Source organism: Copadichromis virginalis, linkage group LG11 (genome assembly GCF_057382275.1).
Source record: "Copadichromis virginalis isolate Kocher_CV1m ecotype Utaka linkage group LG11, C_Virginalis_male_GT1.1, whole genome shotgun sequence".
NCBI lineage: Eukaryota > Metazoa > Chordata > Actinopteri > Cichliformes > Cichlidae > Copadichromis > Copadichromis virginalis.
The window spans coordinates 38305841-38316433 of NC_140628.1; the positions used below are offsets into that span (position 1 = coordinate 38305841).

The 10593-nt window shown below is 43.8% G+C and overlaps 2 protein-coding genes across 3 annotated transcripts; both read right to left on the bottom strand.

The window, feature by feature from the left end:
* Nucleotides 1-3353: 3353 nt before the first annotated feature.
* Nucleotides 3354-5315, bottom strand: LOC146699431 (uncharacterized). The gene is made up of 2 exons (XM_085472352.1): nucleotides 4451-5315; nucleotides 3354-4371 (listed from the first exon to the last, which is right to left on the bottom strand). The coding sequence occupies exons 1-2, from the start codon at nucleotides 5153-5155 to the stop codon at nucleotides 4300-4302; spliced, it is 777 nt and encodes a 258-aa protein (XP_085328478.1). The 5' UTR covers nucleotides 5156-5315; the 3' UTR covers nucleotides 3354-4299.
* Nucleotides 5316-7191: 1876 nt separating this feature from the next.
* On the bottom strand, nucleotides 7192-10522 carry rnf183 (ring finger protein 183). 2 transcript variants are annotated; one of them, XM_085472351.1, is made up of 2 exons: nucleotides 9323-10522; nucleotides 7192-8778 (listed from the first exon to the last, which is right to left on the bottom strand). In XM_085472351.1, exon 2 carries the CDS (start codon nucleotides 8714-8716, stop codon nucleotides 7754-7756), a length of 963 nt encoding a protein of 320 aa, XP_085328477.1. In that variant the 5' UTR covers nucleotides 8717-8778; nucleotides 9323-10522; the 3' UTR covers nucleotides 7192-7753. The 2 variants fall into 2 exon arrangements, with proteins under 2 accessions (XP_085328477.1, XP_085328476.1); XM_085472350.1 differs by having other exon boundaries at nucleotides 7192-8781.
* Between the last annotated feature and the right edge of the window lie 71 nt (nucleotides 10523-10593).

A 10593-nucleotide genomic window follows, 5' to 3' on the forward strand; every position in this document is an offset into this window, starting at 1 on the left:
GAGATTTTGAGCCAAAACCTCCTTCCATCAGTGAGAACTTTGAAGATGAAACGAGGCTGGGTCTTCCAACATGACAATGATCCAAAACACACCGCCCGGGCAACAAAGGAGTGGCTCCGTAAGAAGCATTTGAAAGTCCTGGAGTGGCCTAGCCAGTCTCCAGACCTCAACCCCATAGAAAATCTGTGGCGGGAGTTGAAAGTCCGTGTTGCTCGGCGACAGCCCCAAAACATCACTGCTCTCGAGAAGATCTGCGTGGAGGAATGGGCCAAAATACCAGCTACTGTGTGTGCAAACCTGGTAAAGACCTATAGTAAACGTTTGACCTCTGTTATTGCCAACAAAGGTTATGTTACAAAGTATTGAGTTGTATTTTTGTTATTGACCAAATACTTATTTTCCACCCTGATTTACGAATAAATTCTTTACAAATCCTACCATGTGGATTCATGGATTTTTTTTTTTTTTTTTTTTTCACATTCTGTCTCTCACAGTTGAAGTGTACCTCTGGTGCAAATTACTGACCTCTGTCATCATTTTAAGTGGGGGAACTTGCACAATCGGTGGCTGACTAAATACTTTTTTGCCCCACTGTATACCCATAGCTGTTGATTATACTCATTATAGATTAATTAATAACCTGAATAGTTTTTCTGCTGAATCTAAGTCTATAAAGGTGACATAGAGCCTTTTGCCTTTAAACATCTTATTTTGACTCTAAATCAGCCTAAAAACGAAATATTTTCAATTAATCCCCACAAGCAAAGATTTATCAGGATGGAGAAGATAAAATGTCACATTAATGCTGACTAGTCAATAATTACATGAGGACATAGTGGACAATACAAAAACAGTGTATTGCCACGATATTATTTTTATTAATGTTTTGTTTTGGAGGTTTATGTTGGCAGACTTAATGTTGGAGAAATACAGAAAGTACACCTTGTTTCAGTTTTTTAGGTTTTAAATATCATCGAGTAATAAAATCATAGAACCTCAGATGAGCAATAAGCTATGACATATTACTCAGGGCCATTATTTATATAAGCCAAAATGCAGATGCAGCATGTGAAAAATGTGCTACACCCTTAATGTATCCATAGTTATTATTGTGAATGCCTCTACACAAACACAAGTTTTGGAGGTCTGTTAACACAATGGCAAAGGCATCCCAGCAAATTCAGCCCAGTGTCAGAGTAATGCTCAGAGAAACTCTAAAAAACCCAAGAGCTCCATCTAAGACAGTTAGCATGTTAAATTTCATGACAATAGAATCAGAAAACAATTGAAAAATAATGACTTGATGGATTTTTAGAGAAAGCTTCTTCTCCATAAAGAACACATTAGTACAGCTAAGGTTTAGAAACTTTAGTCTGATCAAATCAAAAGACTTCTGGATCAGTGTCCTTTTGAACAGATGAGATGGGTACTCTGGCTTCCTCCCACCGTCCAAAGACATGCAGTTTGTAGGGAAATGTCCATAGGTGTGAATGTGAGCGTGAAGGGTTGTCTGCCTCTGTGTGTTGGCCCTGCGACAGACTGGTGACCTGTCCAGGGTGTGCCCCGCCTCTGGCCCTATGACAGCTGGGATAGGCTCCACCCAGGAGAATCCATAAAAGATCCATAAAATCAAAAATTCAACTGAAGACTGTACTTAACTTTTCCTCTCTTTGCTTTTCTCTCTGTGAAATCCTGAACTCAAAGGAATATCCTGCTGATCTCATGAAGAACTGCAACTCTATCTCTATCAGCAGACTGAAAGATTTGCTAAGAGACTCACAGGCTTATAAATACTGACGTCTTTTCGTGTTTGGTGCTCATCGGTGCGTGGAAGTGTTGTGGGGAGTGGAGAGGCAAATTAGCTTTAAGGTAACTCTGGTACAACGTATCAAATGACAATATTTATGTTAATATTGCGCAGGGTCACTTTTCAAAAAATGTCAATAAAAAAATAAAAATGTATGGATCCCAGAAGTCCCTTCTGAAGCAAGTGACCTTTGACAGAGTCTCTGGTCAGTTATTTTAAAGCAGTATCAAAATGTGCATGTCTAACATGTGGCTACTAAATGGTGCACAGTAGCCTGGTAGAGGTTTAAAAAAGTCAAACATACACTACCAGTAAGAAGTTTGGACACACCCTCTCATTTAATGGTTTTCTTTCTTTTTCTTACTTTATATATTGTAGATACTGAAAACATCAAATACATGGAATTATGTAGCAAAAAACAGAAAAATAATTCTAAATATGTTTTATATGTTAGATTCCTGGAAGTAGCCGCCCTTTCCTTTGTTGACAGCGCTGCAAACTCTTGGCCTTTTCTCAGTGAGCTTCATGATGTAGTCACCTTAAATGGTTTTCACTCACAGGTGTACGTTTGCCAGAGTTCAAACGTTACGTTGCAACTGGTTCACATGAGCACCGCCCCCAAGAGCAAGAGTCACCTCTGCCGCTAAGGATAAATTCATCTGAGTTACCTCAGAAATCACAAGTTAACAGCACCTCAGATTAGAGCCCAGATAAATGCCACACAGAGTTCCAGGAGTAGACACATCTCTACATCAACTGTTAAGAGGAGACTGTGTGAATCAGGCCTTTATGGTCAAATAGCTGCTAAGAAACTACTACTAAGGAAAAACAACAAGTAGAAGAGATTTGTTTGGGCCAAGAAACACAAGGAATGGGCATCAGACCAGTGGAAACATGTGCCTTGGTCTGTTGACTCTAAATGTAAGATCTTTGGTTTCACTCGCCGTGTCTTTGTGTGACGCAGAAAAAGTGAATGGTCTCTACATGCATGGTTCCCACCGAGAAGCATGGAGGAGGAGGTGTGATGGTGTGGGGGTGCTTTGCTGGTGACACTGTTGGAGATTTATTCAAACACCTCCAGGCTGTGTAAGGGCTGTTTGACGAAGAAGGAGAGCAATGGAGTGCTGCACCAGATGGTCTGGCCTCCACAATCACCTGACCTGAACCCAGTGGAGATGGTTTGGGATGAGACTGACTGCAGAGTGAATGCAAAAGAACCAACGAGTGCTCCGCATCTCTGGGAACTCCTTCAGGTCTGTTGGAGAACCATTTCAGGTGAAATGGCATTCAGCTCAACGAGAAAATTCCAAGCTTGTGCAAAGCAGTAATGTGCTTTCATAGTTTTGATGCCTACAATTTAAATACTCATGAAAATAAAGAAAAAAAACATTAAATGAGAAGGTGTTTTCACATTTTAGACTGGTAGGGTATGTTGGTATATGTTCCGCTGGCACAGAATATTTATGTTTTGTGCACTGTATAAAAACAGTGGACGTCTTTTAATTATTTCCACACATTTATATCGTTTTTACTCAGTGTGCATTGGTGTGTTTCTTGAGGCTTTATTTTAACTCCAATTTAAAGAGGAAGTTTGTGTCACGGTCTCTGTAAAATGAGCTTTTGTGCAAATTATGCAGGGTGAGAGTTTTAATGCAGACAGTTGATTCTGCTCATCTGAGCGCAGCATTTTCAGTTGGCTGGAGAAACCTGCAGACGGCCGACTTCTTCTGTCTGCGGGGACCGAAGAGGTCACCTGGACGAGCGAGAACACGTTTCTCCCACTGGAAACACTGAGCCCTGACAAACAGAGTATCTGCAGCACGCAAGGTGAGCATATCCATTCAGAAGACTTGCAATACATGCTTGTTTCTTGTTGCTCATACAGACAAGTGGCAAATTAAAGGAAAAAACCAGAACCACTGAACCCTACAGAGGGGGAACTCGCTGTAGGCCCCTGCAGTGGTGATCCACTTCAAATCAATACAAAGTTATGCAGAAACATCAGCTTAATGATTAAATATTTTTGTCCTGGTGGGAGTGGGCTCTTCCATGATGACATATCCCCAACCACTGAAAAGTCTTAAGAGGGTGAAAATGATGCAAACCACACGCTGTAGCCTTTGCCACAGTATGCGACTCAATCTGATCTCAATCTAATTGATCACTAATCCATGTGGGACTTTGCCCTCGACCATTATCATCAAAAAAACAGATAAGGGAAAACATTTTTTTTTACAGTAAATATGGTCTTGCCCAAATCAGAGATTTAGAGAGTCGCTGCCAAACAGCACTAATGGTGTTTGTGGAGGCTCAACGCTTCATTTCAAACACTTCATTCTGGTTCTTCCATTCATTTGCCACTGGGTAGTGTGCCATGAAAAACAGCTGGTTGGTTTCTATCAGCAGGTTGAAGTCCAGATGTGGTGTGTGTCCTGAAAAGTCAATAAATGATGTTGATCGCAATGCTTCTTTGTGGCGCTGAGGCCTTGGACTCAGTCAGGTCCTTCCTGTGTGATCTTTTGTGCTGAGCTGGAGTTGTTCTTGTAAGAGGTCTGTTTGTTTGCCTAAAAGACAAAGCGTGATGTATTTTCATACAGTAACATTTACATGAATTATCTATTCTCGGTTCAACAGGACTCTCACCTGGAGGCTCCGGCTGCTGGAGTTGTTCTCATCCCGCTGGCACAGCAGATGTCGTGGTGCTTCATCGGGGCTGCTGCCTGAGCTACGCACATCTCCCAAATTCAAAAACAGAATTTTGGACACCAGACAAGTCACAGACAAGCACGTGCTCCTCAGTACAGACCAGCCGTTTAACATGAAGGACGGGATTTGTCCCACTAAACACGGAGGGGACGTCACGGACAGCTTCAGGACGCTCGCAGAGATTTCACTCGTGTCTTTAACCAAAGCGCTTTTGCGGATGTGTGCAGGATCTTTAATCTGAATTATTTTAGAGCATTTATTATTTCCAGACAGTCTGCTCGCTAGTACGCGCACCAGCGCAGGCGCAGCTGAGTGCGCGTGCGCTGGAGATTGCGAAAGTTTTGGGTAACGTAATCCACTCACTTCCCTGGAAACTTTACCCCCCACTCTGTCCGACCTGTACGAAACAATCAGCCTTCTTCCCACCAGGACCACCACACACTCTCCGTGTGGAGAAGCCTCCGCCGCTGACGCCTGGTGTGAGCCGCTGCGCTCGCCCGGAGAGTCGCGCAGCGCCCCGCCGGCCAGTCCTAGGCCGTACGCCGAGCTGGCAGGCCGCTTGGCCGGCGGATTCCTCGTCCAGATATTCCCCCGGCACCGGAGAACAGCGGACAGGGCAGAGGCCGAGGGGGTGGAAGCCATGGTGATCGGTAGCGTCCACGTCTCTCCTCCTTAACGCCAGCCTCCGTCTAAACACTCACATAACCTTCAGAGGTTTATTTGCGTAAGGAGCGGGTCAGAGGAGGGTGGGGGGTTTCTTCTAGTCTGGTCCACGCGACTATATTTGCCTCGACTGTGACAGTGGGGGGTTCGTGTGGGTGTGTCTTTAGGCCAGAGCAGAACAAGCAGCTACTTTACACCCCGGAGTGGAAACACTGGATGAAAATGAGACAGATTTAGCAGGTACTCGGATGCAGAGGGACTGGGAGACAAATGCAGTTTAGGTTTTTGAAGTAAATCAAAAATGGGCACAGTTGCCCCGAGTGATCGATTTATACGATCTATTTCTTCTCCTAAAAATAAAAAAGTAGTAGTGTGACACTCGAAGATCTGAGAACCGGTCACAGGGGGCATCGCGGGTCACAAAATTCTACATGAATAAAAACTTCTGTTAATAAATAAAAAGTGACTCTGAAGAAACGCACAAAACAGCAATAAACAAGTTTCACCTACTGAATATTCTTTTTTCTCTTTTCGTTTATCATTTCCATTTAATGTGGAAATAGTATAGTTTGCACTTCAATTTCATTTCAGTTAATTTCCAAAATGAATTCGATTCTTTTATTTAACATGTTTAAATGCTTTTTTTTTTTTAAACTAATGTAAAGTTTTTCCAGACTAACCTTTGGTCGTTACGTTCGTTATAGTGACCTTGGTCAGGACAATTACATAATAGTTGGAGCTGGACAATGAATACAAACATAAACGCAAACATTTATTGAGAGCACTTCCTGAAGGGGGCGCTACAGGTTAAGCTAAAATGCCCTCAAAAAAGATTTTATAAAGATTTCTGTACTGTGTAAACTTTATTGTCCTACTTTTTTAAAAAGCAATTCATACCGTTTCTGTAGTGCTGTTGTATAATGTTACAAAGGTTTGAGTAAGCTGAGCCCACACAGTCCTTGCTGTAAGCTTTTCAGGATTTAGGCTGGAGCGACATTTCTATTAGACTCAGCACATGTTGTTGTGTTTTTCCCTTTGTTTATCAGATTTAATACAGTTCATTTCTGATGAAGTGATGATTTTAAATATTTGTTAAATCCAGACAGTTTAAAGTGGTCTTTGCCATTGGAAATAGCTGGATACTGTTAAGACATGGTTTCCAGGAAAGACGGGGTACAGGTTTTTAAGTATTTCTCTTTTTCATGTGTCAGATGTTATGACCCAGAATGGACACTATTACTATTTTAACTACACCCCTCTGGGACGTTGCCCAGTGTCCCCCAGGAGGAGCTCTGGGTGAGTGGACGCTCAGTGGGTTAAAGGTCAACACTGATCCTCCTGGTCAGTTATGAGTCTCTCTTGAAACCCCTGACTAAGTCGATACCTTACAGCTTATCGCCGGGGTGGTACCCTCTAAAGTGTGACTGTTTCTGGTTTGTACTTTACAGAAAGAAGTTTTGAACTTTTACTTTTAAAATCATTCGTTGCAAATATACATAAGAGTCACAGAATGAAACCTGTCACACTGACTCAAGAGAAATGTCTGTGGTTTTGTACAAAAGACTCACCTGCAATTCTTAACACCGGAATTTTTAATTCCCTGTTGCCCTGTACGAACATGTCCCATCTGACATCACTCACTTCTTTACTTCTTACTGCTGAAGTTAAAAAGCCTGATCCTGAAACAGGCCATCAAATTAAAGTTTTCCATGTGCTGATTTTAAATGTTTTTTCACTCACTGCTTGTTGCACACATTCCTGATCCACCCTACATCAAAGTGATGGATGACATGCTGCAACTGATCCTCCCCAATCAGCCAGAAAAATGCCACAAAGGGCGTGACGCCCGTGTTTGTCAAACAGGCTTGTCATCCTAAAAATCCCGATATGCACAGCTGAGAGGAAGTTGCTCAATCCACCCTGTTAGCAGGTGTGTTTACACGGTTAAAGGGGATCAGGTGTCTAAATGAAGCACGAGGGCTTCTGAAAAGAAATAAGCAGCAGGTGTGTATCAGTAGAGGACAATCTCAAATATGCCTTTATTTGATGGATATGTTGAGAAATACTTGCAAATATATAAATCATCTGTGGCATCTGTATGTACAATGGGTTTGGACTATAAACAAAATTAGTTAAGAACTATAAACTCTGGTTTGCGAGATCAGCGTTCAATCCAGAGATCTTCCCAACCTTTCATCACAGAGTGTAGTGCATTTCAACATTTACAGCTTACTTGATCTGTGCACAAGGTTCCTTTATTGTGTTCAGCCGCTCTCACGGTGAACACAAACACCTTCAGAAAAGAATAAAAACAGGAAACACATCAGTCCCTTTTCCTTCATGTGCACCTGCCAGTTCTTTTGTTTTTAAAAAAATGTTGCTCTCCTGGTTTTCCTTCATTTCTCCACGTGACCCAAGCTTGAAGGAGCTCAGTTTGTACTTCACCATTATAAACACAAGGTGTGCAAAGTGGAACAAGGGTCACTGGAAGTTTTGTGTGATTCTCTCTCCTTGTCCACTTCATCTCCCCACCCACACCCTCCACAGTCCTGTCCTTGACATGGACGCATCTCTAGTTCATGGATTTTGCTGTGAAGTGTTGTTTGATTGTGGACGTGGGGGACGAACGTTGTTCAAGGACACAGTGGGTATGATCACAAAAGCCAGAATTCCCACCAGCATGAGCGCCACAGTGATGGTGATGATGGTCGCAACCACTGCGTAGTAGCACTGATCTGAACGGAACATCCTGCGTAGGCGACCTCTCATCCTGCTCGGAGGTCTGCCTACATCCACCACAGTGGTCGGGGTGATCCCCTGCTCCATTGCACTTAGCTGGAGGTTCCTGCTTGGTGCCGCCTGAGTGTCTTGACTCTTGGTAGGCAGACTGAAGACATTAGGCCTGCTCGGGCTGTTGGGAGGAGGGTTCTTCAGCATCAGCTTACCCTGGCTGCGCTTAAAGCGGATGGACAGCGCCCGCTGCATATCTGAAGGGAGTTTGCTGATGATGTCCCGATTGTTTCCCAGACGGGGCAGGTCCCGGCCGCGAGGGAGCTCAGTCACCTCTCGGCACACGGGGCAGGACAGGGTCTTGAGCTCAGGTGAGGTGACGTTGATACGAGCCAGGCACTCCAGACAGAAGGTGTGCCCGCATGCCAGCAGCTTTGGGGTCTTGAAGACATTATCGTAAGTGCAGAAGCACACAGCGCACTCTGTGTCCTCCACGTCATTTTCAGGGGGTTTCATCCTTCTCCGATCGCTCTCTCCGTCTCTCTGGCGCCACCCACGGCCCTCCTCGCTCCTTCCACGATGCCTCCTTTCTCCACGGTTCCTGTCTGACTCTCTTCTCCTCCCTCTTTCCGTCCTCTCAGAGTCAGAACTCCTCGATCTCCTCACTCTTAATGATTTCTCTTTTTTCCGGTGCTCCTCCTTGCTGTTCCTGTCATTCTGTCCGAGTTTGGGTTTGACGTTAGGGGCCTGGGGCTGCCTGGCTCCATGGCTCTCTTCGGCCCTGCTGTTTCCCTCCCCACCATCACTCATACTGGAGTGATGTCAGAGGTAAAGTGCCGTCTGGAATTCGACTCCTACCAGTTTCCCAACAGCTGCTGTGGAAAATTAAACCTCAGATGAGTTTATTGGCTCCCAAAATCAAGCAGAGCAGGAAGTAAGCCACAGGAATTTACCTGCAGTCACCACTGCTGCTTCACGGTGATGAAGCAAGAACGCCTAATCGCTGGCTGACATCTCGATTGTATTGAAATGCTGTTGTTATTCAACATGTATGTGCTGCTTTAGTCTTGACAATTGATAAGTTGCTATATTTGTTTAGTAGGTTTTCCTGCACAGAAATTGTGAGGAAACATGAGCCGGGAGTGCGTCAAGTGGAGGCTGGACTTCTGAGAAGCAAAACTGGGACTTCTTTGTAACGCTGCAGCAAATTTTCATTGTACCCAGTGAATTTACTTTTTTTAAAAAGTTTTAACAACAAGAGGCTCAGAATTCACATTGTTCACATTTGTTTAAAAAAAAGCAGCGCAGACATGTTGGCAAAGTTGCAAGAATTCCCACTTCAGACTTTTTATGATTTCATGACTTTTGAATGGAAGCTGGTAAGTAAAAAAGAAAAAAGAATTTGTGCACACTGACCTGTGAGGTAGATGACTGCCGGATCAGTTCGTCAGAGTTGATCTGACATGTAATCCAGTCGTGTCAGTGCAGTCAACACTGCTCATGACTAAACGTCATAACTAAAAACAGTGATTGTTTTGAGCTCCCTGCTTCCCTCTTCTGTTCTTATCTTTGCTCTTATATCTACTTTTCTAATTGAGGACTCAGCATTGTCTCCTCCTCCTCTGAACCCTCCCCCCTTTGCCACACTTCCTCCCGCCCTCCTTTTTCTCGTCAGACCAGTTCAACCAGCTGCTATTGTTTTCATTCGTTTCTCTCTCTGTGGACTTTATAGATACTTTAGTTATTTACTTAAATGACCCCATGTGGCCACTCACACTGAAAGAAGATGCATGAAAATGACATTGCACCCCAGAGAATCATACTAATGTCTCCCTCGTGTGCAGACTAACCCCGTGTCACATATCAGATCAGGTACCTGTAGCATCACATGATAGAAGCACGTCTTGTCTCGCTGTTTCTGATTCTTAGTGTGATACAAGTCATGACAGACAACAGTCACCGTCAGGAAAATTCCACTCTGGCTCCATAAAGAGGATGACAATGCATCTTTGTGAACATACAGCATATCAGCATGTCATATTTGTCATTCCTCTGCCACAGTCTTGTCACTTCATGGTTTTACAACTCAAACAAGATCAGCTACATAGCTTTTCCTCACTCCACAGGCCCGCAGGTACTCACTCTGTGCCTGAGAGCCACACAGCTCGAGACAATAACTACACCAGATTCAAGTCTTTGACATTAAATGCTCAGGATTTTCTATGAGTCTGTTGTGGCCAGTGCAACCCTCTACGCCGTTGCATGCTGGGGGGAGTAGATTGAGGGTTGCTGATACTAACAGACTCAAAGTGATCTGCAAGGCCAGCAATGTTGTAGGGATGGAGCTGGACTCTCTTGAGGTGGTCTCGGAGAGGCGAATGTTGTCCAAGATAAAGACAATGTTGGATAACACCTCCCACCCACTCCATGACGTGCTGGCCAGTCACAGGAGCACGTTCAGTGAGAGACTGAGATGACCAAAAAGCACCACTGACCGACACAGGAACTCATTCCTGCCTGTGGCTCCCTGTACAACTTAACACACTGTTTACTGCAATAGCTGCACCCTTTTGCACATCATGCTCTTCTTTCTTATTCAGCTATTTATCAATAAGTGACTTATATGTATGTATATATTGTGCCATTTCTTACTTTGTGTATTGTCTGTCTTTGTTACTGTTTGTACT

Coding starts and splice junctions, on each gene's coding strand:
- LOC146699431 (XM_085472352.1), bottom strand. CDS start 5,155: ATGGCTTCCACCCCCTCGGCCTCTGCCCTGTCCGCTGTTCTCCGGTGC. Junction 4,372..4,450: donor CCAGCAGCCGGAGCCTCCAG/GTGAGAGTCCTG, acceptor TTTGTCTTTTAG/GCAAACAAACAGACCTCTTA.
- rnf183 (XM_085472351.1), bottom strand. CDS start 8,716: ATGAGTGATGGTGGGGAGGGAAACAGCAGGGCCGAAGAGAGCCATGGA.